The sequence below is a fragment of the Orcinus orca genome, chromosome 13 (genome assembly GCF_937001465.1).
Source record: "Orcinus orca chromosome 13, mOrcOrc1.1, whole genome shotgun sequence".
In the NCBI taxonomy this organism is placed as follows: domain Eukaryota; kingdom Metazoa; phylum Chordata; class Mammalia; order Artiodactyla; family Delphinidae; genus Orcinus; species Orcinus orca.
In genome coordinates this window covers 69,415,580-69,442,429 of record NC_064571.1, presented here as the reverse complement: position 1 = coordinate 69,442,429, position 26,850 = coordinate 69,415,580, and the positions used below count along the sequence as shown (strand labels likewise).

General features: G+C 47.7%; 1 protein-coding gene and 2 long non-coding RNA genes across 12 annotated transcripts in view; 1 reads left to right on the top strand and 2 right to left on the bottom strand.

Moving 5' to 3' along the window:
- PLB1 (phospholipase B1) overlaps positions 1 to 21,078 on the top strand; it is a 184,447-nt gene extending 163,369 nt beyond the window's left edge. For 6 of the 7 annotated variants that reach the window (XM_033425198.2, XM_033425196.2, XM_033425195.2 and 3 more), the window contains 8 exons: positions 224 to 304; positions 1,727 to 1,792; positions 2,315 to 2,409; positions 3,585 to 3,669; positions 4,478 to 4,576; positions 5,097 to 5,192; positions 11,662 to 11,736; positions 13,265 to 13,676. In XM_033425198.2, the coding sequence (XP_033281089.2) occupies positions 224 to 304; positions 1,727 to 1,792; positions 2,315 to 2,409; positions 3,585 to 3,669; positions 4,478 to 4,576; positions 5,097 to 5,192; positions 11,662 to 11,736; positions 13,265 to 13,468 (801 nt within the window). In that variant the 3' untranslated portion in view covers positions 13,469 to 13,676. Of the gene's footprint in view, positions 1 to 223; positions 305 to 1,726; positions 1,793 to 2,314; positions 2,410 to 3,584; positions 3,670 to 4,477; positions 4,577 to 5,096; positions 5,193 to 11,661; positions 11,737 to 13,264; positions 13,677 to 20,952 lie in introns of those variants that run through there. The other variant, XM_049696313.1, reaches the window with a different exon arrangement.
- Positions 5,046 to 12,547, bottom strand: LOC117200778 (uncharacterized). Of its 3 annotated transcripts, XR_004482467.2 has the most exons (9): positions 12,410 to 12,547; positions 11,882 to 12,105; positions 10,823 to 11,108; positions 10,474 to 10,737; positions 8,992 to 9,215; positions 6,906 to 7,053; positions 6,563 to 6,782; positions 5,273 to 5,477; positions 5,046 to 5,179 (listed from the first exon to the last, which is right to left on the bottom strand). It is a non-coding gene; the product is annotated as an uncharacterized LOC117200778 (long non-coding RNA). The 3 variants fall into 3 exon arrangements; XR_007471029.1 differs by lacking the exon at positions 11,882 to 12,105 and having other exon boundaries at positions 12,410 to 12,533; XR_007471028.1 differs by lacking the exons at positions 10,823 to 11,108; positions 11,882 to 12,105; positions 12,410 to 12,547 and having other exon boundaries at positions 10,474 to 10,798.
- The window catches only part of LOC125960895 (uncharacterized), a 124,220-nt gene continuing 111,324 nt past the window's right edge, over positions 13,955 to 26,850 (bottom strand). For both annotated transcript variants that reach the window (XR_007471034.1, XR_007471035.1), the window contains 3 exons: positions 20,933 to 21,098; positions 14,926 to 14,998; positions 13,955 to 14,093 (listed from right to left, as the gene is read on the bottom strand). This is a non-coding gene — a long non-coding RNA (uncharacterized LOC125960895). The remainder of the gene's footprint in view (positions 14,094 to 14,925; positions 14,999 to 20,932; positions 21,099 to 26,850) is intronic.

Below are 26,850 nucleotides of genomic sequence, written 5' to 3'. Positions count from 1 at the left end.
TGCGCGCGTACACACACACACACACGCACGCACACACGCACGCACGCGCGCGCGCGCTTCTCTGGCGGAGTCCTTGCCCCAGCACCAAGGTGAGGGCAGGAGAGCCTGCACTCGGCATCTTCTCTCCACTGTGATACAAAGAGAGGAAAAGGCACTTGGGGGGCCGTCTGGCACATGCACGTACCCCCCACCAAGGCCTAACTGGGATCTTCTGTCCCCTCAGGAAATCAACCTACAGAAAGACTGGAAGCTCATCACCCTGTTCATTGGGAGCAACGATTTGTGCCATTACTGCGAGAATCCGGTAGGCCCCTGAGCAGCCCCCTGGGGGCCCTGAGAGGGGAGCTGCTGGCCAAGGTCACCATCCAGGCCCAGGGCCAGGACCTCCCTCACGGGAGGCACACGGGCCGGCTCTCCTAGGCACCTGAGTCTGCCCAGGAAGCCCCAGCTCACACACGCCAGGAGAGGCCTGCCTTTCCCACTGCTGAGTGGCCGCTGCATTGGTCCCCTGATTCCAGAAGTGTCTGGATGTCCCCACTCTTCAGGCACTGCCAAGGCGGCCTCTCTTATGCACACAAATACTGTTCTCTGGTATCCAGTGGATAACTAGGGAGCCCCACCCTCACCTGCTTAGAGTCCCTGCCCACTTTTTTGGGCGTCTCTTGGTGGTGGGGAGGTTGCAGGGGGAGGATGAAACAATGCCATAAATAGGGTTGATTCAGTTGAACTGTTCCCGATCGATGGCTTACTGCTCCTTCAAGGACAACACGCGTTAACAAACTCTGCCGGCCCGGGAACCCAACCCACTCCTAATGTCGTTTCTAAGGGGAAATATGTCCAGACTTACAAACTGTGGGAAGTAATAACTTTTGGAATACATCTTGTTCTAAGTTGAGGGTGTGCTATATTTTATTTGGCCAGAAGAAAAAAGAAAAAGCAGCTTCCATAATTCGGAGGTTGTGGTAGAATATTTGACAGTCACAGGCAGCGAGGAGAAGGCATTTATCATTCCTTTGGCTCACAGTGACCAAATTCTGGATGAGAACTGGCCTCCCCCCACCCAGGGGCTTTCTCCCTCCCTGCCCAGACTCCAGAGGCAGAAGCGACCTAGTCCCATGGGGTTTTAAATGCGATTGTGTCCTGCACTCGTTGGGGTCCAGGGAGCCAGAAGTGACCCCAGAATACCTGTCCTCATGCAAACAGGCAGGTTTACGATCCTGAGAGCAGCTTTCTGTGGAAAGACCTGGGGCCTCCATCAGGATTAACTCCAGCTATGTTTTAGGAAGGGGCTAAATCAGCTTCCAGTTGGGAGATGGGCCAGAGGAGGAGACCCTTGACCTGAGTTACAGGGATGGGAGTGAGGGGGAGGCAGTGCAGAGGGCCCCAGGCAGTGGGGCCAGCACGGACCAAAGCCCAGAGGAAAGAGACAGCATGGCCACCAGGGGCTCTGTCCTGGTTGGAGGAGGAGAGGCGGGGGAACGGATGGGACTGGAGCGGCAGTGGGGTCCAGCACTGACAGGCTCTGGGTTAGAGGAGCCGGGAGCAGGGTGGGGTGGGGATTGTTCATGGTACCTAGTAGGAGTCAAGGGATGACTTCTTACAAGAGACTGTGTCCACCAGCAGTAAGGGCTGGGCTTCCCAGCCCATGCAGTGCCCTCCTGTGCTGGCCTCAGGCCACTCTCCTCCTCCTGCCAGGAGCTGAGGAGAGCCCGTTGCTTCTTCACAGGAGGCCCACTCAGCCAGCGAGTATGTTCGGCACATCCAGCAGGCCCTGGGCATCTTCTATGAGGAGGTAAGACAGCACAGGGGCAGCACAATCCTGGGTCCTATTTCCTGGTGGCAAGCAGGCTGCTCCCCAGGGGCTGTGACCCGTGTGCATCTAGATGTGTTCAGTGAGATGCACGCCAAGCAGAGCCCCCCCACCCCTCCGTGAGCCGGTCCCTGGATGGGATGGGCGGGGTGGGGGGGGGAGGCAGCTGCGTAGCTCCTCTGCGGGGAAGATTCTAACTGGATCCGACTGCATCTGTTTGGTGGCAAAGAGCCAGTCGGCCTGATTTGTAGCCAGGTACTGTGGCTTAGCGATGTGGCTTTGGGCAAGTGCCTTGTGTCTCGGTTTCCCAGTCTATAAAGCGGGGCCAATAAGGGAGATTCCACGGGATAATATAAGGCACGTTCCCTCTCTGGGCCTCAGTTTATTGGTAAAGTTGGGGAGGAGGAAGTAGATTGTAGAGGATCCCCCAAGCTCTTTCCAGCAGTAACCAGTGCCCCCCCACAAGTGCCTGGGGACTACTGAAGCCCACCCCTCTGCCCACAGCTTCCAAGGGCTTTCATCAACGTGGTAGAGGTCATGGAGCTGGCTGGCCTGCACCAGGGCCAAGGTGGGAAATGTGTCATGCCACTGGCAGCCCAGTAAGTAGACGTACGTGGGCCCAGGGGGAGGGCACCTGGGGAGAACAGGGCTTAGATGTCAGTGGGTGAGATTGATAAAGGTGGACCCAGACCTTCTTGTCTGGGGAGCAGACATCAGCAATTAGCCAGGGGCTTGGAAAACCATTCAGAAATGCTACCACCTTATTGAATGCCTACTGTACGCAAGTCACTTTATTTCCCTGGACCCCAGTTTGCTTTTCTGGAAAGTGAGGCAGACAGTCAGATAACCCGTGAGGGCCCCTGACATTGTCTGTGATGCCAAACCCCAACTTCAGCAAGTTGTTTGTTCCTGTTTGAGAGGCAACACAAGGCAATGCGCTTTCAGGACAGCTCTATCAGGCCTCAAATCCTGGCTCTGCCATCTTAGGAGCTGTGGGACCCTGTACAAACCATGCAACCTCTCTGGGCCTCTTACTCCTCACTTGGGAGGTAGAGGTGAGGTCTAGCGGAAGAGCAAATAAAGTACCTGGTCGCTGTGGGGCAGGTGCTCAGGAAATAGCACCTTTTTTAACGTGCTCGATAGGACTGTCCATGAAGGCCAGGCTTGGAGCTAAGGTACAATGTGCAAGAATTTCTGCTGGGGCTGGAATTTATTAAAGCTCAGCTGTGACCCTGCAGGAAGTTGCCATCTTCTGAGGCCAGAGGTTCGCCCAGAGTTCCTGTGACCATTGTTAGGGGGGAGCAGATTCTACAGGGAGCTGAGGAGTCCTGTCCTATCTGGGGTCAAATGGATTCGCTGGGAAGGTGACCAGCTGGTTCCTATTCTCAGAGTGGCCACTGCTGCCCAAGAGACCCCTCACTCCGGAGCCCTGTGGGAGAGTCCCAAGCAGCCAAAGGTAGAGAAGGGAGGCCTCAGGAGCATGAGGAAGAAAGGCTGGGCCACCTTGGCCGTCTTCCCCCAACCCCAGCCCTCGTGGAGAAACCCCAGGCAGGAGCTGCACTCTTGGGAAGGAGCAGTCAGGCGGCCAGGGGAACAGGCAGCCCGTCCACAGGAGACCCGGGCATTGGTGCCAGCCCGTCCACCTTCTCTCCCAACAAGCACTATGGTTCTGTGACCCGGGCCCAAGAGGAAGCAAGGCTGTGTTTGGGGACACCTCCGTGGGGCGGGGGCAGCCTCCTGGGGGCACTGAGCCTCAGGCCTCCTTGTCTCACAGGAACAACTGCACCTGCCTCCGAGGTTCCCAGGAGAACTCCCTGGAGATGCTGCAAGAACTGAAGACAGTGAACTGGGACTTCCAGGTGACCCTGTCCCCCACCTCTTCTCCCTACCACCCCCCCATCTTTACTCCTGGAGTGAGGGCTCTACTGAGATCACAGCCCCTGAAATACGTGTCCAGGTGAATCAGACACCAAGGCAGGGGCGGGGAGTGAGAAGCTCAGAAGGGAAGCTGGGGAGAACGCCCACGTCTCAGCTCCCAGAGGGGAGAGGGGCTGTGCTCACTACCCTGGGGCTCCTCCCTCCTTTAGCTTCTCACGTCCGTCTGTGCCTTCCCTGGACCTGCCGTGCCCCGGGCCTTTCCGCAGTGTATCCATCTCATGCACAGGGCTTGTCTTCTTACCTCTTCTGAGAAGCTTCCCCCCACGAAGCACCCCCGGCAATTTCAGTCAGCACTTCACGGCCCCTCAAGCCCTACCTGGTTTTGATTTTTCCGTCTCCCAGATGAATAAGTTTCTGGAGGATGAGCACAGCTAGTCTATCCCTTTTATAGTCCACCTTTTGGCACTTAAGAAATGCAAAGACCGTGGATACTCACCCCCAACGTCACAGGCATTTTGAGGAGCTGGTGTTGAAATGCTCCCCGTTTGAACTGAGGCCCCGTGTTCTAATTCACCTCTTCATGAAGTGAGAGCAGAGGCGGCCTCGGGCCCAAGCAGACGTCAGGGCAGAGCCGGGTGGCGCCCCCACCTGGTGCAGACTAAATAGATGCTCAGGCACTAGAGCGGCTCCTTTGAGTCCCTTGCCCCTGCCGTGACCCACCCAAGCCCACAGGAACAGACCGTCTGCCCGTCTTGCGGGCGGTTAAGCAGCCTCTCTCCCCATCCCCAGAGTCGCCTCTCCAGGCTCTCCTACCAGTACCTGCAGCGTGAGGACTTCGCCGTGGTTGTGCAGCCTTTCTTCCAAAACACTCTTGTCCCCCTGAATGACGTAAGTTGCGGGCGTGTCTGGGAGGTGCGTGTGCAGAGGCCGTATCTTAGGCAATGTATTTCCTTTTCTACATGGGCTTTTTTGGACCATCTCTCTCCAAGAGCACTCCCAAAGGGTTGCTGTTTCTGCTTTTCCTCCTTTCCCCTGCACCCACCTTTTCTGAGTATAACTTGAACTTAGATGTACTTGGAAAGAAAAGGTGAAAATTAACAGTGACCAAGCTCCCCAGACATGGCCCTGCTATTTGCTGGGTTGGGATGAAATGGAAAGCTTCCTAAAAATATTATTATTCTTTTTCAACCATTAGAGCAGGGATGCTGAAGGAAAAGGGATGCGGACTGTAGGGGGCTATAATTTTTAAAAAGTAAAAATTCCAAAACCAGGGAATTTCTCCATCAACATCTGAGCCAACTGGCAGCAGAGTTGAAAGGATGAAAGTTGAAATGCCCAGGATGCCGCGGGATGGGAGGGTAGCAGTGCCCTCTTCCCAGGAAGATAATCCCCTTGCCTTTGGTCACAGCGAGGAGGCGCTGACCTCACCTTCTTCTCCGAGGACTGTTTCCACTTCTCAGAACGCGGGCACGCTGAGATGGCCATCGCTCTCTGGAATAACATGGTCAGTGCCTGAGGGTCGAGTGGGTTTGGGTCAAGGGGAAACCCGAGGAAGCTGACTCTTTCCCACAACGAAAAACCTACCGGCTGATGTGGCTCCCTTCTCCCCAGAGCTCCAAATGGCAGCTCACGTATTTGCCCAGACAGATTCTATTCTTTCGGTAATGCCCCAGTGCTGTCGGGGGATAATTTTGTCATCAGATAGACTGGAAGGATGAAAATATCAGCATGAACCCCTTACTGTGTGACCTCGGGCCAATGATCTCTCTCTGGCCATTTCTATCAATAGCTACAAAAACAACAAAAATGACACAGGTCTTAGAAGACTGAGATAACGTGTGTACCGCACCCAGTACAATAATCCATCCACTCGGTCCCAACTATTATTTCTTTAAACATCAAAAAGAAAAGAGCCACTCAACCTGTTTTCCCAGGCTGCCACCTATTCTAGCCCTAATGGGGAAAAAGGCGACCTTACGAAAGGAACATACAGCCCAGAGGCCACAGGGACAACCCGGCCTTGTGGCTTGCTCTGCCCTTTACAACTGGCCACTCATGACTGGACAGTCAGCTGTGTTTGCACAGAGCTCGACGAGTAACCCTGAGCGCTGTATCCTCTTGCACGGAGCAAGTGAATGCCTTTCCAACCCACTGGCTTCTTTTGATCTAGGCTCTGCGGGTAACCCAATCCCCACGCCAACCTGCCTGCTCCCTCATCTCTCCCATGGTGACTAAACAATCCACACGCCTGCTCCTCTCATTGCAGTTTCAGGCCTGCTGCGGCTCTGCCAGGCACCGCTGTGCAAACATTCCCACACCTGTCAGCTCCGCCAGCGTGGCCGGTATCCTACTCGGCTGACTCACAATATTGTCTTTCTCCTTAGCTACGCCACCTCCTCCTCTTCTCAGAACAGCACGTAAGGAGGTTTTCTCCTTGGCCTCCTTAATTGCAGACTCAGCCTTCCTCTGCTTTTGTTTTCCTGGTGTTTTCCTCCTGTTGACACCACATTCTGCCCCCTCCTGATCTCCTGTCAGTCCAGGACTCAGAATTGCAATCAGAATACCTTTGAGTTCCCTCCCAACCCTACCTCCACGGTAGTTTTTTAAATCAAAGTTAAAACAATTCCTGAGAGCAGTTATGTTTCTTTTGAAGACTTTTTTGCTTTGAAGTCCAGGTGTCTTTCAGTGGCTGAGTCACTCAATTTCATTCCTTTTAAAATCCCCTCCCCACACCCCCACAAAGACTGGATCTCTCTGCCTGGTCCATTTCTCCCCCTGTGACCTCGGGGGAATCCACAGACTCCAAGGAGGGGCAGGAATGCTGAGCCCTAGCCTTTCCCTCCCAGCATCCCCTTCAGGGCATGGTCTTCCTACCTCAGGGCAGTTCTGAGCCTGCTCAGTGCCAGGACCCCCCACAAGTCTCCTGGGGGTCGATGGCCGTATTGATGACTTGAACATTACAGGGCCCATTTGTCGCATTCTGCATGATTTAATGTAGTTCTGGCCTTTCTCTTCCAAAACAGCTCGGTAGGTCTTCCCATTCACACAGGTGAGAGGCTTCTATTTCATAAACGCGAGCAGAAGGGATTTAGATCTGAAAACAAAAGATGAACACTGTCATATTATTAATACTACAAGACTGTCCACGGCCCCCCAACCACTCTGTCCCGGCCATAACCCAAATTTAAAAAACAAAGCCACGCAAAGCAAAACAAACCTAAAATCATCTATGAGTATGTTATCCTGTGCTATGTGATTTGTGGAAATAATTACAGGGTCCAGTGTTTTCCTCCAAAACCATCTCAGATATAAAGCTATAGCATCATGCCAACTTTTCAGGTCGTCTTCTTCCTGGAATCTCACCCCTAAAGTGACATAAAATAAATGACGAACCGATAGACCTTGGCTCTTAGAGGTCATCTAGCCAGAATGCTCTGTAACTAAAATACAGAGACATGGAACAATCTGCCCAAGATCACACAGCCAGCTAGTGGCAGAACAAGGATTAGAACACGGGTCTAATTGCCAAGCGTCCTGGCCACAGCGCCACGCTGCCTCCCTGCTCCCAGCCTGATAAGCACATGCGTAACCAGTGAATTCATGTCTCATAATTAGAGTCCTATGACATAGTGTCTGCAGGCTTTGGCTCACACCCTGAGTACCCCACTGTGGCAACAAACACACTTGAAACTGTTGCATCTCCTGCCCCTCCTCTCTGAACAGTTTACGCATCCTTCTCCAGAGACTTCCGCAAAGCCAGAAATACCAACGGCACTAGGGAATTTTTTCTCTTCCTTTTTTTCTTTTCTTTTCTTCAAATATTTATTTACCTATCTATCCATCTATCTATCTGGCTGTGCCGGGCCTTAGTTGCGGCACGTGGGATCTTTAGTTGCGGCCTGTGGGATCTAGTTCCCTGACCAGGGATTGAACCCAGGCCCCCTGCACTGGGAGCTCAGAGTCTTAGCCACTGGACCACCAGGGAAGTCCACTCTTCCTTTTTCTTTTGTCTTCTTATGAACAGTTTTTTCTCCTCTTTTCTGATGCCTATTCCTCTACTGCTGCCCGCTCCCTCTTCTGTGGAAACCTTACTCTCAGCTAACATTAGCATCTCCCTGGGCGCTGAGTAACAACGCTAGCCTCCTAGCTGGTTTCCCTGTCTCCAGGCTTACAGCCATTAGAATAGCTCTGGCTGTGTATTACAGTTATCTGGGGACTCTTAAAAACAATTAATACCTACAGCCACTTTGGGAAACCTTGGTATATCTACTAAAGCTGAACACATGTATTCCCTATGGCCCCAAAATTCTACTCCTACGTGTATCTCCCCAACAGAAAGGTATACACAAGGTTCACCAAAAGATGGATACAACAAGAATTTTCATAGCAGCACTATTCATAGCCCCCAAACAGGAAACTCCCCAAATGTCTACCAAAAGCAGAAGGGATAAACAAACGGCACATTCATAAAATAGAATACCTCACAGCAATGAGAATAAAATTTCAACAACATGCAACTATATATATAAATTTCAAAAACAAGCAAATAAATCCATGGTCTTATTGGGGAGTGGATAGTACTGGAAGAGGGTAGGAGGGAGCCTCTGAGTATTGATTATATTCTGTTCCTTATCCGGATGCTATGTGGGTATGCTCATTTTGTCATAATGTATCAGCAGCTCACTTATGATTTGTACTTGTTTCTAGATGTATGTGAGCTTCGATTAAAAAATTATTTAAGAGAAAAACCAGAAAAAATAACCCAAAAACAAAACAAAAACCCAGTGCCTGGGCCTCATCCCCAGAAATTCTGACTTTGTCTGGGGTAGCACCTGGGTTCAAGACGTTTCAGACACTCCCCAGGTGATATTACTGCATAGGGCTTGCAAACCACTGCCTTAGATCTCCTCACCCCAGGGCAACCGCGTAGTCTGCATAAATGAGATCTGACCAAGTCATGCCCCTGCTCTCAAACTTCCAAGGCTGGCCCCTCCCTGAGGAAGAAAGGCCAGGCCCCTTAGCGCAGCACACCAGGCCTTCCAGACTTGGCCCCAATTAACCTCTCGGCAGCCGCTGCCATCTCCCTGATTTGCATTTAGCAATCCAGCAAGGAGTGAAGTTTCCTGCACCACCCATGCTGTCTCCTGCCTCTGTGTGTTTGCCCTCGCTCCTCCCCTTATCTGGAGCTGCCCTTTCAGCCTCCTTCCCCGGCTAACTCTGACCCACCTCAACACTCAACTCAGGTGTCAGCTTCTACAAGAAGCCCTCTCTGAGTCCCCAGAGCTGGCCCCATGGCACCCTACCTTGTCTCAGTCCTGTCATTTGCCACATCAGTGGTATCCACAGTGTCTTAGGAAAGGTAGGTTCTAGGAAAAACAATTGCCTTTCTTGTGGCCAGCCTCAGGCCTTTATGAGTCCAGTTCTTCCATCCATCCCCTCAACCACTATTTCCTGAGCTCCACTATGTGGTGGGGACTGCCCCAGGTGCTGGGGAAAAGAGCGTCCCTGCTCTTGGGGAGCTGCCAGTCTAATGGGAAAAAGAGATAAAAAGTAAATAAATCGGGCTCCCCAGGTGGCGCAGTGGTTGGGAGTCTGCCTGCCGATGCAGGGGACACGGGTTTGTGCCCCGGTCCGGGAAGATCCCACATGCCGTGGAGCGGCTGGGCCCGTGAGCCATGGCCGCTGAGCCTGCGCGTCCGGAGCCTGTGCTCCGCAACGGGAGAGGCCACAACAGTGAGAGGCCTGCGTACCGAAAAAAAAAAAAAAAAAAAAAAAAAAAAGTGACTAAATCAATGAGGTAATTTCTGACCACATTCATGGCTTAAAAGAAAAAATAAGGCAGGGTCATGTGACAGAGAGTAACAGTGGAGAGAGGGAGGGCTCACCGGAGAGTGACGTGTGAACTGAGAACCGAACGTGGAGAGGCTGCTGGGCACGCAGAGGTCTGGGGCCACAGTGTTGCAGGAAGAGGAAACGACCTGTGCGGGCCAGAGTCAGGAAGGAGCTTGAAGCGTGTGAGGAGCGTAAAGGCCAGTGTGCCTGGAGGGAGGGGAGCAAGGTCAGAGGTGGGCGAGAGCAGGGGCCGGGTCCTTGGATGGCTTTCCACGTGATCTGGTTCGCCCTCCGGCTGCTGCATAGAGACAGACTAGGAGGAAGCAAGAGAGGAGTTGGAAAGACCATTAGGAAGCTGCTGGAAGTCCAGGTGAGAGGTGAAGGTGGCCGGGACCAGGGGATGGCAGTGGGGGCGCAGGGAAGTGGTCAGATTTGGGATGTGTTTTGGACTGGCTGGTGGATGAGGCAGAAGAGGAACAGGGGTGATTCTTCAGTTTGAGGTCAAGGAAACTGGGTGGACAGTTGAGGTGTGTAGAGAGAAATAGAGTTGGGAGGGGAAGATCAAAAGTTCTTATTTTGGACATGGTCAGTGTAAGCTGCCTTCCAGAAATCCACCCAGAGGTATCAGGTACGGTGTTAAATGTATGATTCTGGAGCTCAGAGAGAGTCAGAAATGGAGATTTAGGGGAAAAAATGTGCGGGTTATTAGCATAGAAGTGGTATTCAAGACCATGGGGTTTTCTGAGATCTAGAGAAAGAATAGGTGGAAAAGAGCAAAGGACCAACCACCAAGCCTGGGGCTTTCTTCCAACTTTTGACCCAACGACTGATGAGAAGGAGAGAAGGGGGAGGTGGGAGGGAAACGAGAAGTGTTGTGAGAGGGAGGCATCAACTTTGACAAATTCTGCTGAAAAGTCAGACTGATACAGTCATCAAATCCATATGATCGTTACCTTCCTCGACGCCAGTTAGTTCCTGGGTTCCTGGAGTATCACTGGGGCTCAGCCAACTGATCTGTAGCATTTGTTCTGTCACCTACGCAGGAAAAATGCTAGGGGCAGTTCAGGAGCCCACCTAGCACCACACAGCTCATTATCAGCAGAGCCAGGACCCCAGTGGATGTGCCCACCATGCTCTGTCCAGTCACCGTGGTGACTCTCCCAAGGCCAGAGCAGCCCTTCCTCCTCTAATTGTTACTAACAGACAGGTGGAAAAGGCTTTAAGACAACAAAAAGCAAGGTCACGGGCCAGGTGTGGTCATTAGCCGGCATAGTGGACTTGCCCTTCCCTCCTGGGCAGTACCTGGGGGTCAGGAGCTGATGAGGTCAGGAACAGGCAGGGAAGCAGATCATATGATGGGTGGACGCTAGACATTCAGGACAGAGTCTGGATAAGTGAGTGCCAGGGATCCATTCTCCTTGGTGCTGGCCACATGCTGCCAGGGGGCAGGCTACTGGCTTAAGATGCTGGGGAGGGAGTCACAGCAGCTTCCAGCTCATTCTCAGAGGGTCCCAGGATCAAAAGCATGAAGCAGAACCTCCCTGAACCACAGCTGCTCCCCGGGAGGTTTCAAAGTAAATCTTTTCATCTATGCGGAAAACACACGAAAGTAGCTCAAGTGAGAAAATGCCAATTTCTTAAGGTTGACAAGCCAAGCATAATAACGACGTCATGGTAACCAGTATGTTTTCAAAATTTTCCTGAAATTGACTATCCCCAGACACTTCAAGGAGTTGGTAAATATGATGATCACCATTTTATAAAGTTGAAAGTGCAGAGTGTCTGCAGTCACTACCACCCAGCAGGAAAGCAGGAGGTGGAGGTCCTGGGCTCTGCCCTCCCACTCTCGCTGCAGCCTCTGGACCGGTCAGTCTCTCCTGGGCCTCAGTGTCCTCCGCAGTAAATCCAGGACACAGACTCAGGGTTGCCCCCTCCTCTGATGGACTCTGACCTGTCAGTCTGTGAGTCAGAAGTCAGGTCTAGCTCTGGCCCCAGGGCCGCTAGTGTCTGCCACAGGTCTTGCCCCTTTGGCTGGTTTCAGCCTTGCAAAGGGAGGAAATCTGGTGTGAGATTCTCTTCCCTCGGACAGGGAGGTCTCTCCCAGCTTTGGAGGGAACCAAGGTTTCCTTTTCTCTTTTCAGCTGGAACCCGTGGGTCAAAAGACAACCTCCAACAACTTCACCTATAGCCGAACCAAACTCAAGTGCCCCTCCCCTGTGAGTAAGGTCCTGCCTGTCTAGAGTGGAACAGGTGCCTGGGTTGGGGGAGGGGGGAGGTCCTGGCCATCTGGAGGCACAAAAGTCCCCTGGGAGGCTTCACCATCATGCACGTTCGTTCACGACCACCATTCTCAAATCTCACCTCTCCTGGCTGCCCCGACACTTCTCAGGTCCTCAGGGAGCCGCAGCCAGGAGTGAGGGGAGGGACAAAGGGATGGGTTCACCGAATCAGGAAGAGGCCCGGGGAGGCAGATGAGCGAGCACTGGCCAGAACCTCGTTACCCCCGTGACCCTCGAGGGTCTGTGGCATCCTCCGTCTTAAACATGCGCCGAGGAGCCCTCCCATGCCAGGCATGCTCCTGGGAGCTGGGGGTTGGGAGGAAAAGAGAAATAAGAGGCCGTATCTGTTCTGGGTGCCCACGTCGTCTTCCTGGCCTTCCAGCACCACCAGTGTCCAGGCCCGCACCGCCCTCGCCCGGACCAGGGACGAAGCCCCAACCCTGTCTCCCCAGCTCTCCTTTCTCCCTTCTCTGTCCATCCTGTAATCGCTGCCAGACCCAGAGCGGCCCACCTGGAAGGAATTCCAGTCTCGTCAAGGCTGTCAAACCCTTCCCCGGTCCCCGCGCCCACGGAGGAGAGTCCAGACAAGAGGCCCACCTTCCCCTCTCACCTTAGGCACACACTCCGCTCCTGGAAAACGGAGCGGCTTCCCAGAGAAGCCCCACGACAGCCCCCGTCCGTGCATCTGCTTCTGCCATCTGCTCCTTCTGGAGGCTCACCCCCCATCTCCGCCTGTGGGAAATTTTCACATCCTGCAAGGCCCAGATGTTGCCCTCTCTGGGCTACCGTCCACCTTATCTCACCCTACCACTCCCACCCCAGACACGCATCAGCATTGGTCTCTCTTTTCTGTGCGCACCTCTCACAAGCACTGACCCAGGCTCCTCTGTGATGGGATTGTTTCTGAACATGTCTTATCTCCCACTGGACCGCGGAGCGAGTGATGTCACACCTGAACCCTCAGGCCCTCTCCCAGTTCCTAGCACAGGGCTCCACACAGCCACCATGCCACCAGCATTCACCGGGGGGAAGGAAAGGATCCAGGGAGGCAGGCCCTTCACATTTGGGTTCTTAACCTACTACAGAACCAGCTGTCCTTCCACACCGACCTTCCCCGCTCGCGGGCACTCCTGGGATGGGAGGATGGGAATAGCTGTCCGGGGCGGCCTAGAGGAAACAGAGGTGGGCACTCTGCAAGCTCCTCAGGACTCTCTTCCACGGGTCACCTATCAGTTCCCGATCTCTCAAAACTGAGTTGACAGGAAAGGAGGTTATAGCTGGGTGTTGACCACTTTGGATACCCCTCCTTATCCAGGGGGTTGGGGCACAGTGTGGATGAAGGAGCTTTACAAACAGGGATGAGCGGTGGAAACAAGGTTATTGCACCGTCTCTGGGATGGGGACTACACAAGCCTCAGATGGGTGGTTTTCAGGCCCTGAGCCCTGACCCTCTCCTCCTCCACAGGGGCACCCCTACATCTGCACCCTGAGGAACAGTCGGCTGCTCCAAGACCGGGCTAAAGCAGACCCCCCAATGCTCTCCTGGGCCGTGCCAGTGGCAGCAGGAGGCGGCCTTGCGGTTGGTGTCGGCACAGTGATGGCCTGGAGAGCCCTAAGGGGTCGCCAGAGGGAAAATCCTCCCATAAGTCTGAACACTGTGAGCTTGTAGGCCCGCCAGCCCTGTGCGGGCTCTCATCCTGAATTCCCCAGCCACGTTCCTCAGCAGCCCTCTCCCTTGGCCACCCCTGGCCGCTACAGAGGTCACTCGCTTCAACACCTGGTAATGTAGGAAGCCAAAGGGACAGTCACAACTCCTTGGGGCCTGGGACCTATGATCCTGGAATCGGCACATCTAAATAAAGGCCAAAGCCGTTCTATTCTTGGGTTTGCCTGCTTGAAGCTCTCGCCTTCCAACCTGTCGTGTGGCGCAGAGGTGGGAGCTGGGACCTTGTCTCAGCCAGGGATGGCCAACCTGAGCCCAGACTGGCACCCAACAGGCATATCCTCAGTCACCAAAACCACTATTTCAAATGTGGGAGAAACCTTGGTCACCAGGGTTTGGCTGGAATTTTGGAGCTCGCCTGCCATCACTCAGTACCATCCAACATCTTTTCTGTACCCAGGACAAGGTAGAGCATTGTGGTACCTCCAAGGTTGTGCATGTCACGGCCTGGCCAAGAGACGAACTCTTTCAAAAATACAAGATGCTCTGTGACAGCGTGTGGTTCAGTCCTGGGGCAGTGGCAGGAAAATGCGTCTGCTTTCAAGAACAGGAGTTCCTTGGGAAAGGGTTCCTGGAAGAGAGCAATTTTGAAATGTCATTTTAAAAAAAGGATTGGGACATGAATGCTTCACATATCCTCAACCTGATTTTCTCAAGGTGCTAAATTTAGAAAAGAATTCCTCTTTCTACATTACCAGGTTTATGAGAGAGCTAGAGAGAGTCTGATAACACAAGCTCCCTCCATTCAGCCCCTAGCAGGGGCAAGGCCCTGAGCTGGATGTCTTACACAGATAAGCTCTTTTATTCAGCACAAAAACCCAGGGCGGGGTTGATGGTCATTTCTGAAGACAGAAATAGTGGCTGCACAACACTGTGAATGTATTAAATGCCATGAATTGTTCACTTTCAAATGGCTAATTGTATGTCATGGGAATTTCACCTCAATAAAAAGCAAACAAAAATCCATTATCATCAGGATCTAAGTACCTCTCTGACCCCAAAGCCTGAGATGACAAAGAATGTGAGTTAGAATCCCAGATGTACCATTTGAATGTGTGGCTTTCACAGCAAACCCCATCACCAGCCTAGGTCCCAGTTTCTCAGACACCTCATCTATACGATTCGAATGAGAGTACCCATTTTGCCTGTCTCCCAGCACTGCTAAAAAACAAGATGCCGTAGAAAAGCGCTCTGTAACTCTAAAATACTGCACCCACGAAAGTGGGTTGTCTTCTCCTCTGTGAAGAGTTGAGCTAGGGTCTAGGCTGCTGGGGATGTGGAGGGGTCCAGAGATGGGTTTAGGAACTGGGGGTAATGTACGAGTGAAGACTGCCCACCTTCCTCTCATGAAGGGTCATCATATTGTTTCTCTTTGGCAAAAATAGAGTCTTCAGAGGACCTACCCAGTCCCAGGTTTCTGCTGGTTTCAATTTCTGCTTCTGTACAAAGGGAACAGCATACCTGCCCCACTTCTTCCTGTGGACGAAAAACAATATCACATACCCTAAAGAACCAGCAATCCCAGCTTGTGTTCCTGGCTTAACAGTGTGACAACCAAGATAACTCATTAAGTCGAAGAGTTCGGCTTTTTTTTTTTTTAATAAGTTTCCCTTCCAGTAGCTCCTACTTCAAAGAACCGTGGAATTCATAACCACAAGTCTCCCCTCACTTGGGTTGGGGGTTGCAATTTATACTACCCGAGTAATCCAGGAGCCCCCAGTCTGAAAAGTTAATGAAAGGTGTGGTTCCCAGACTGGTCACCAAGGAACACTTTGCAGAAATAAAGAGAAATCCTCTTTGGAGGGACACAACCGCAAACCAGGCCCCAAATTCCCACCAAAGACACACTAAAAAGACAAAATTTAAAAATACGTGAGAGCACTTACTTGAACCTGGTGGTATTATATATACACGAAAACATGTCCTTTTCCTATAGGAAAATGTTCAATCTAGTTAGGAAGCCAATCACAGCCACACCAGGAACAAAACCACCAAATCCTGAGAAAGCTACGCTCTGAGATACTCTCCATAGAGGCTTTCGAGTTCGAGAAAGATTAGTGTGGATTAAACTTGGTCAAAAGACTTCACAAAGGACATAGAACTTTAATTGCGCTCTGAAGAATGGAGAGGTGATTTTGTTAGAGGCTGAAAAGAATGGGGTCATGGAGACTGGGAAAACGCCATCTAAGTGGAGAGGTGAATGAGCATGGTGTGTATATAGGGACAACAAGAGAGATGTTGTCCAGAAACAATGAGGATGGATGAGCCAGATACAGTCAGATTAGGCACACACTATGGAAAGGACAAGGAATTAATAGTGATTATATTGTTACAATGGTTGTAATACCAGGCTGCATTTGATTTGGGACTAAAATGCTATTGGGAAAAGATTGGTACAAAGAAAAATAATATCAATAAGAGTTGACTTAGAGTGCTTACACTATGACAGGCAAGCTTCCACATCCCTGTTTATCATCCCCTTTTTACAGAAGAGAAAACCAAGACTCAGAAGAGTTAATTGGCCCAGAGTTATACTTTCATTACATAATGGGACATTCATCAAAATGAATACTGGTTTCCAGGGTAGGAGAATAACCCCAAAATACAAAACAGATGATTCTAGCAGTAAATTGGGCTGAACTGCAAATAAATGGGATATAAAATAAAAACCTAGAAAGGAGGGACACACATTATCCTCACAAGGCTATGACGGCACCACGAGTTCCTGTGCCTCCAATTGGTCTGAAGAACTCAGCCATCTCTAGTTGGTAAGCTGTGGTTTTAAAAATTAACTATAGGGGCTAAGATTTATTTTGCTAGAGTATATGTGGAGTTATACAGCAGCTAGCAAATCTTTTAATTAGGAAAAAAAATGAAGAAACAATCCCAGTGAGAATTAGTAGACACAACAAATGACAGGATTAGACCCACATTTTACATAATAGTATTGAAGACAGACTATATGTCAGCAGATTTTTGAAAGATTAAAGACAAAAGGAACTATTCTGTATGATGCTGTAGTGCTGGATACATGACACTATGCATCCTTCAAAACCAAAAACACTGTACAACACAAAGAATGAACCCTAAAGGAAACCATGGACTTTACTAGTGCATCAATATTGGTTCATCAATTGTAACAATGTACTCCACTAATGCGAGATGTTGATAATAGGAGAAACTGTACAGGGGTAGAGAGCGGGTATTTGGGAACTCTGTATTTTCTGTACAATTTTTCTGTAAACTTAAAACTGCTCTAAAAATAAAGTATATTAGTAAAAACAGGAACTTAAAACATGAGATAAGACTAAGGTAATTTTTTAATGAAGGCAGATTTATATAAGAACCAAATGGAAATTCTAAAAATATATTATTAAAAATAATCTTCAGTAGATTTGTTCAAATAACAGATTTGACACTCAATGAAACAACATGTCTTGTGTATTTACTATGTATCAGGCACTGTTTTTAACAGTAAGTCTATATTACTCATTCTCACAACAGCCCAATGAGATAGGTACTACTATTATCCCACTCTTACAGACAGAAAAACGAAAGCAGATTCGGGGTCTTTTCAGTCTTTTTGTAAGAATTAAATTAGATAAAAACAATAGTTTAAAAAATAGGTATTCAGTAATTCCCATATCCCTTCCCATATCCCATATTAAATCCAATAGATTATTTAGGAGGGCTTTGTGAAACAACCATAATAATGAAAATATATTTGGTACCTTACAGTTTACAAAGCACTTTTATATGTTCTCATTTGATCCTCACCACAAACTTGGAAGCAAAGTGCAGTATTATTAAGAAAAAATATCCCAAACTTGGAAAGAAGGCAGGAGAGTGACCACGTGTCCTATTAATGTCACTGTTGAACAAAGCTCATCTAAGAAATATTTAGTTACCTAGAATACACTTGTGTTTGACTTTGCTATTTACTATTTGATTAGAGCTCAGATATTACGAAGTTATGTTGACTAATGGATTTCTGACTGGTAGAAAAGATAAAATCAAGGTTATGATTTTATCACCCTATAGAACATTAACTAGTTTTCTATTAGCAACATCATTTCAGTATTCCTTTGACCAGCTAACAACATAAATCTCCATTCCTCAAATTCTCCTTTGAATCAGACTTGACCATCTTAATAATTCCCTTATTAATCACTGAGTTAGTCTTGACATACATTCATCCTATATTTGTATGAGAATCATACTTTAAACTTTTTAGAAAGAAATGACTTTTTAAAAATACCTAAGGGGGGACTTCCCTGGTGGTCCAGTGGTTAAGAATCTACCTTCCAATGCAGGGGACGTGGGTTCGATCCCTGGTCGGGGAACTAAGATCCCACATGCTGTGGGGCCACTGAGCCCGTGAGCCACAACTAAGACCCAACGCAGTCAAATAATAAAATTAAAAATACCTAAGGGGAAAACTAATTTTTAAAAATTATACGAAAGTATATAAAACCACAGGATATATTATAAAAACCTAGTAAATCTGAACAAGTGGAAACCGACAACCCAGTAATTCCATCCCTAGGTGATGGCTCTCAAAGAAACATTTGCAAATGTGTCTCTCTTGGGAGATGTGTAGGAGAATATTTATGGCAGTGTTGTTCATAAAAACAATAAAGCCAGAAACAATGAGGTCAATGTCCATCAATAATGGACTGGGAAAACAGCTCATGGTGTATTAATATAACGGAGTAATTATGCATCTGTGAAAATAACTACAGCTTCATTCATCAGCTTGGGTGACTCTTACATATAACGCTGAGCGAAAAGAAGAAAGTATTACAAAGAACACATATAAGACGACTCCATTTAAACATGGAGACAGGCGGTAAAAGTAGAAAAGGAAATCAGTGTAACCATTATCAGAAAAACCATAATGCTACTTTTGAGAGGAGGAGGGATATACAGAAGGCTTCTCAGATACTGGAATGGCAATTTCTAAACGTGGGTGGTAGTTTCACAAGATCTTGCTTGATAACTATTCTTATAATTGAATGTATATATATATATATTTCAGGCTTTTTCTGTATGTGTATTTCATATTTTTTAAGTTAAAAGAATGAAGGAGGAAGATGTTTTATAAAAGAACCAAGCTAAATTAAGCTGCTTATTCATTCAGTGACCAGTTGGAAGAGTTTCTTCTTTTTATTTTTTTGTGGTACGCAGGCCTCTCACTGCTGTGGCCTCTCCCGCCATGGAGCACAGGCTCCGGATGCGCAGGCCCAGCGGCCATGGCTCACAGGCCTAGCCGCTCCATGGCATGTGGGATCCTCCTGGACTGGGGCACGAATCCGCGTCCCCTGCATCGGCAGGCAGACTCTCAACCACTGCGCCACCAGGGAAGCCCCTGGAGGAGTTTCTTTACCCAAGGGCCACCTACAGAAATTTGGTGAGTGTTCAAAGTCACTAAAGTGAAGTAAACATAAGTCAAAGTTGATCGGGCAAAGAAAAAGAGATCCCACATCCAGCTGGTGAGGAATCAGCCTCCCTGCAGCAGGCCAGTTTGGGCCCAGCTCCTGAGCAGCATGGCGATGTTGGGTGGCAGCCAGGGCTCACCAGGCTTCAGCAATAGGAGGCCACTCAGGTGTGTCCCCCCTGTGTTCCATGCAAAGTCTAGAAGACTTGTCACTATAAGCTTGTCCCACTGTTCTGGCAGCTGGCACTGTGATACACCAAGGGCCAAGGGAACATGTGCCTTCCCGGAGGCCCAAAGTCCACCCCTCCTGGGCCCTGGCTACGCCATGCATTACCAAGAGCGCTGCCATCAGGACACTGTCACACAGTGCTGGGTGAGCAGGAAGTGAGGACGATGGGAAAAGGAGGGGAGGAAACAGAGGCTTCTCCTAAATACATTCACCCAGATGGCGTTTCAGTCAGTTGAACTTCATTCTTTCTGATTAAATAAAGTCTCAAGCGCAAGCAGGCTCCGGGAGTAGGGGAGCTGGGGATCAGATGGGAGCAAAAAGGGATTCCAGTCCTGAATGATTAGGAGTGGCCTTATTTCTTCAACTGTAATAACGCAGGGATAATGTCTACCTTAAGAGGCTATCAGCAGATTCAACGAGAAAAAAATGTATGACAAGGGTCTGGCAGAGGAGGAGCCTGAAAACATGGCAGCTGTAGTTATTCTCCTCTCCTGTGTGCAAACTGGGCCGAAAGCGTGTCCGTGAATCCTGCTCTCCCCACCCTCGGCAGTGCGTTGTCCACTCTGGTCCTCCAAACATTTTCAACCTAAGCCTAGAATAAAGTGATTGGCCTTCCAGCAGAAGCTCAGCCTCCCCCCCCGGTTATCTAAGAAGAGGCCTCTCCCTTGGATAGGACAATTGAGGCAGCAGCCCTGGGTCCCACACTCAGAGGTGAACAGGGTGGCCTCAGGTGCCTCTGACGGTTCCTTTCTGAGCATCAATGAATTCAATTCGGAATTGTCTGAATTGCTGAGATCCCAAAAGGACTATGAAAGAAGTCGACAGTACAGCCTTCCAAGTGTTATCATCTCGGTTCCTCTAACTGGGGGAATATCTCAGGATCCAGGATACAAAGGAGGGCAGGCTCTCACCTTCCAGTCCCCAGATCACCTGGGAGGCAGCCGTTTCCTGTGCTCACTCGGCCAGGGGACTCGGTAATGTTACAAAGTCTGGTTTTAGTTGATTTCTAAACCTGTCTAGGTTTAGAAATGAAAAAGCTAGCCCTGCCTTAGACCATTTAGTGCTCTGCGCTCTCAAAAGCCAGAGTGAGACAGGACCTCCCTGCACCCCTGTCCCCTGTCTGTGGGGAGAGGAAGGAGGAGGCCAAGGGGTGTCAACCGCCTAGAGAGGAAGTGCTGGACCCTGGGGCAGACCCGAGGTTGCCCTACCCACAGGGAGGCCTACAGGGCAGCTTGGTTTTTTCCACTTGCTGGAAAAATAGCTCAGAGCTTATCCCCTGTGCCCTGCAGACCGATGATAACATCATTATATATGAAGGCTCCGTGTCGACCTTTCTTTTCCAGTTCTTTCTGTAACTCATTTTACACAGGAGAGCACATGATCGGGATCTCTTTGGGTCTGAAATCCCCTGAGGAGACAAGGAAACAGTTTCCAGAATTGTCCCCAGGGCAGCCCTCCTTCTAGAAGGCGGCACAGGTACCTGTGACACCAGCCTGCTGCTGGCATATCTCACAAGGCTGTTGTGAAAGTTCGGGGAGGGTCCGAGGGCTGAATATGGAACACACCTAGCACAGAGTGAACACTCAGTGAATTTAGCTCCTATTAGTGTTATTTATAGACGCACCTCAGGATTCACATTTGATGGTTTTTGTTCCTCTGCCAAATGCTTACTTATGTATTCAGTACCCCCGCCCCCCTCCGCGAGTTGATGTTTATGTTGTTCCTATGATGGAAACATTTTTACCGATTGATGTCTTCATTCAGCCAGCCCGCCAGGCAGCCTACGGAACGGAGGCTCCTTATCACATGCTCTGTGTGGGCGAGAAGTAAACTTGGATGAGGAAGACTCGGGTCACCTCCAAGGGATTCAATTCAGCTGTAGGGATTGCCACACTATTTCGATTATGTACCTGCAAAAAATGTCAGCACGTGAACCACAATATAGCGATGTTTATTTACAAACTATATAGGTATATAACTATACTAATATATCAATCACAAAACTCACAAAAATAGGCATTTGTAAAGAACAAGATAAAGGTGAAGTAAAGGTTTTGCTCTTGCTAAAATAGTAATATTTGGGGGGAGGACAGCGTTTTGATTGAATATGTTTCACTATTTTTAGACTCTTGATTTAGAGCTTTGTGATATGACTATTCAAAGGCCTTGTTTCAGGTTAATTTTCTTTCTGAACTGGCTTTCAAAGATAGTCATGGCTTGGGAATTCCCTGGCGGTCCAGTGGTTAGGACTTAGTGCTTTCACTCCTGGGGCCCGGGTTCAATCCGTGGCCAGGAACTAGGTTCCCACAAGCCACATGGCATGGCCAAAGGAAAAAAAAAAAAACCATGGCTGAAAAAAGATGCCTCACAAAGATGGATTGTTCCAAACAAAAGATGTACCTGGTTGGTTGTGCTAAGTCATGATTCTCGTTCAATTGTACAGATTTTTGTTGAATGTCACTCATGAAATACGCTTCTTCCTGATGTTAATCTTTATTTTTTAGCAAACTAACTGGAAGCTATCCGATTTGTCACAGACGGGTTCACACCCCACTGATGAAGTCATTTTGAAATTTTAAAAGCAGGTTTAAAAAGTTTACTTCCCAGATATTTTTAATGTACACAGATATGAGAGTTTATGGAGGGAGCTCATCATGTCAGCAGCGGAATCACATAATAGTAGCCACATTTCCAAACATGTGTTTTCAAAGCCAGCTCCCAACACCACCTATTTTGTTTGTTTTGTTGTTGTCATTTTGTTGAATTTTATTTTTTTAATTTATTTGACTGAATTATAGTTGATTTTAAATGTTGTGTTAATTGCTTCTGTACAGCAGTGATTCCGTTATACATATATATACATTTTTTCATATTCTTTTCCATTATGATTTATCACAGGATATTGAATATAGTTCCCTGTGCTATACAGTAAGACCTTGTTGTTTATCCATTATCTATATAATAGTTTGCATCTTCTAATCCCAAATTCCCAGTGCATCCCTCTCCCACTCCCCTACCTTTGTTTTTAAAGAGTATTTTCACACACCACACTCTACAACTTACTTTCAGAAAGCAATTACTTCCTCTCCTTTTCCATGAAGTGAGGTAGGTGTTTCTGTTTGTTTGTTTTTAATATTTGCTAGGTGACATGTTACCAACAACCAGCTGTCATCAGAGAAAAGGTCAGCAAGTTTGAAACAGTTGTCTATTGATTTTTAAAATGCGTAATTCATCTTCAGGCTTGATGGTTTTTACGAGCACATTGTCAAAATAGTTTCACGGTGACTCCCCATCTCATTACAAAATGTTACGAAGATTCTATTACACTTAAGATTCTGGCTCCAGTAACAATAACCACATTGATGATATCCTATCTCATTCTGTACGCTTTTGGCTTTGCTGCAATAGCTTGCCAATAAATGATACAGTGAAAGAATTTCATTGACGGTGCTGTGTTTGTACTCTTACCTGGAAATCTTTTTATTCTAGTCAATGGAGTAACTCTATTAGTGAAAATGCTTCCAGGGTTTTTTGTTGTTGTTTTTTTTGTTGTTTTTTTTTTTTGCGGTACGCGGGCCTCTCACTGTTGTGGCCTCTCCCATTGCGGAGCACAGGCTCTGGACGCGCAGGCTCAGCGGCCATGGCTCATGGGCCCAGCCACTCCGCGGCATGTGGGACCTTCCCGGACCGGGGCACGAACCCGTGTCCCCTGCATCGGCAGGCGGACTCTCAACCACTGCGCCACCAGGGAAGCCCCAGGGTTTTTTTTTTAAGAAGTAATTTTCTGTTGAGTATATGTCTTCACTGGTACATATTCCTTTTTTTAATGGTACACACAGAAAGAGAAAGAGCAACTGTATGTATATTTCATAACTGAAACAATTCAACAAACACCATAGGCTGAGTTATATTGGGTTTTTTATCCAGATGCCCAAAGCTTCATAATCTAACACTTGGCAATATTTTCTATGCATCTTCCAACAATGGACACAGACAAGCATGTACCTATTCTTTTTGCACTGTGTTGTTTCCCTTGTTTTATTTTAGTCATTATGGCATGTGGCTCTTTGCCTCTGCTAGTAAGAAAACGAAAAAAAAAAAAAAGGAAAAAAATTACCTCTAAACATTTATCAGTAAGTTTAGTGAATTTTGTGAGGTGTTGAATTCAAAACCCTATGATTTCAAACATTGCTTTTAAAAAATATAGTGGTTTGCTGACATGTTACAAAATGCTTAGTTTTTAAATGTCTTGCGAATCATATGGTTTCATTTCATTAGCTTAAATCTGAATGTATAATAATGCACTTAGGCAGGGGTTTACTAGTACTAGGAAGAGGTGCTTATAAATTCATATTCCATATAGACTTCTTGACTTCTTGATAACATCAATGTCAACGTTTTGGGGGTTTTGGTTGTAAGGTTGTGGTTTTTTTTTTTTTTTTTTTGGTCTCCTTGTTAGGTTGGCTTAGATCATCGTTGTTTTACTTTCTCACTGTGGCTTTGAATGAGCCCTTACTCTCATGGCTGTCAGCTCTGCCATTTATCTTGTTGCTTTAATTTGTCTGACAGCTTGTTGTCAGACAGATTTCAACTCTGGTTCTATTACTCTCTAACTCTATGACCTGGGAGGACAGTCATCACAGCATGTTGAAAGCAGACAATTCAGCAAAGGACCACTTTAAATCCCTCTGTGCTGGGTTCACACTGCCACACCCAGGAAACCACCCATACATGTTACACTTGCATGAGAATGCCAGGGTCAATCCACAAAGAAAATATTAGGAAGGCCAGCTTCTTCTTTATTTTTAGGTTAAAATGGCAAATAAGTAGAAAATGTAATATTTTCTTCCACATCCTAATGGGTCAACCTATATAATTTTCTTTGGGGACAAGTCCTCAACTGAAATCACAGTTATCACTACAACCCATCATTCTAACACTCTTGCAACCCAACGTGCTTTCCTGAGAGAGAGAGAATGGTCTGAAGATAAAGCTGGTCTCTGGACTCCTGCCTAATAGGACCTGAGCATGGAGTGATCCCTGAGGGGTGGGGTTGTGTTATCTGTCCTGGGTAGTGGGCGTGAACAATTAAGAACTACTGTGCTAGATGGAGAAACAGACAAGTAAACACATGTAGTGAATGTTGAGTAAAGTTGCATACAATACAAGGACCCTCATGAGACAGAATGAGGAGAAATTCAGGAAGATTTCAGACTAGAGGTAATGGAACCTTTGAATAAGTTATGAAAGAAGGGTAGGATTTCAGTGGGAGGAAGGAAAAGCATCTGAGTTATGGGATGAGTGGCAAAATGTTTGGGGAACGTGGAAATACTCATAGCTGATCAGAAGAAACAGGTAGTGAAACTGGTTTCTGTTAAGGACCTATGATGTGCCCTCCTCACATTAGCACTGTGCAGTGTTTTCTTAAAAGAGAATGGGAGATTTGTTTTCTTCCCTGATGAGAAACAGTGTCTCCTAGCGTTATCCTCCTTAGTACCTGAGCCTGGGAAATAGTGAAGAAACTTGGAAGCCATGCTAAGGAGTTGGACTTTGTCCAGGATGCATTTGACAGTACGTTAGAGGCAGAAGGGAAGGATTTGTTTTAAGTAGAGGCATGGTATGATTAGATACCTTCCACAGCACTCTTGAAAACATGCTTAAATACAGGACAAGTTCCACTGATAACAGAATCACCTGGAGAGCTTGTAAAAAAAATGCAGATGACTGGGCCCTGCCCCAAATCATGAGAATCAGAATTTCCAGTGATGCATACAGACAGCAAGTTGTATTTCAAAACTCTCTAGCTAAATTTTTTCTTGCATTAATCTATCACCCTACTGCCTCACCTCCACCTAGAATGGTTCAGGTGCACATTAAAAATTGAGACCAAAAACTAATAGAAAAAATTTTTTTAAGAATTTAAAAAATTGAGAACAAATACATTACTGATTTTAGGAGATAACTGTGTGGTTGGTTTCTGAGCTAGAATATGTCAGCAAGTTATTATGCTTCTATCTATGATAGTTACCTAAGCTACTCTTAGGTTCAAACTTGAAATTCTATGTTCATTCCTTTTCAACTTTAAGTCCGCTGTTATTAAAGTGTCTAACTCTTCCCCCCTCCCAAACTTGTATCCCTCTCCTTTTCCTGGTTCCCAAGTTTTACATAAATCATGTAGCCAAGGCCAGGTGCTTTACCTTTAAACATTTTATCCTTACAACAACTTCATGAAGAAGGTATTAGGATTCTCATTCTTAAAATGAGACTGGAAGCTGGACTCTATAAGAACAGATAACTCATCCACAGTTACAGGGTTAGCAAGTAACAGAACTAGAATCTGAAATCTGTCTGACTTCAAAACCTGTGCTGCTGAAATTTTAAACACTAACAACAAGTGTTAGAGAGGATGTGGAAGAACTGGAATTCCCCACACAGTGCAAAATCCTCCAACCACCTTGGAAAACAGTTTGACAGTTTCTCCTAAGGTTAAATGTACCCTTATCACATGACCCAGTAATATATTCCTATATTTGTCCCCAAAGAAAAGAAACACACATCTATACAAAAAGTTGTACAAAAATGTTGACAGCAGGGCTTCTCTGGTGGCGCAGTGGTTGAGAATCTGCCTGCTAATGCAGGGGACACAGGTTCGAGCCCTGGTCTGGGAAGATCCCATACGCCACGGAGCAACTAAGCCCGTGCGCCACAACTACTGAGCCTGCGCGTCTGGAGCCTGTGCTCCGCGACAAGAGAGGCCGCGATAGTGAGAGGCCCGCGCACCGCGATGAAGAGTGGCCCCCACTTGCCACAAGTAGAGAAAGCCCTCACACAGAAATGAAGACCCAACACAGCAAAAATAAATAAATTAATAAACTCCTACCCCCAACATCTTCTTTAAAAACAAAAATGTTGACAGCAGTTTTGTTCATAATAGTCCAACACTGGAAACTGTCAATCTGCCCAACAACAGGAGAATGGGATAAACAAACTGCCGTATATCCATACAATGGAATACTACTCAGCAACGAAAAAGAATGAACTACCAATCCTCACAACATGGGTGGACCCCAAAAACATAAAGAAGCCAAATATGTAGGAGTACATACTCTGTGATTCCATTTATATGAAATTCTAGAAGAGGTTAAAACAGATCTATAATGACAGAAAGCAGATAAGTGGACTCCCTGGGCTGGGGCAGGAGCAGTGAGTGCAAAAGGGGATGAGGGAGGGAATTCTTGGTGGTGGAACTGCTTTATATCTTGACTGTGGTAGGGTTACATTTGTCACAACTCATTAAACTGTACACTGAAAATGGGTGATTATACCATATATGTTATAGCTTAATAAAGTAGATTTTTAAAAAAACAACTTGCGCTCTTCCCACTAAACCACACTGCCTCTTTCCCTGGCTCTACCCTAAATCACACACCCTGCCCACAGACCAAGTGAATGGTGTAGTGTGCTGTGGCGTCTACAATGGAGGCCTGGGAGGCTGCACAGCTGCCCCTGGTGACCAAGTGTGATTTGGGTGCAATATCACGCCCAAGTTTATTCCTTTACTGAGCTCTAAGTGTAGTTTAGCCTGAGCCCCCATCCAGTAGGGGGCAGCTTTCGTTTTCCTTGTTATCTGTGCTAGGGAACCAAAAGGCAGGGACCCCTGGA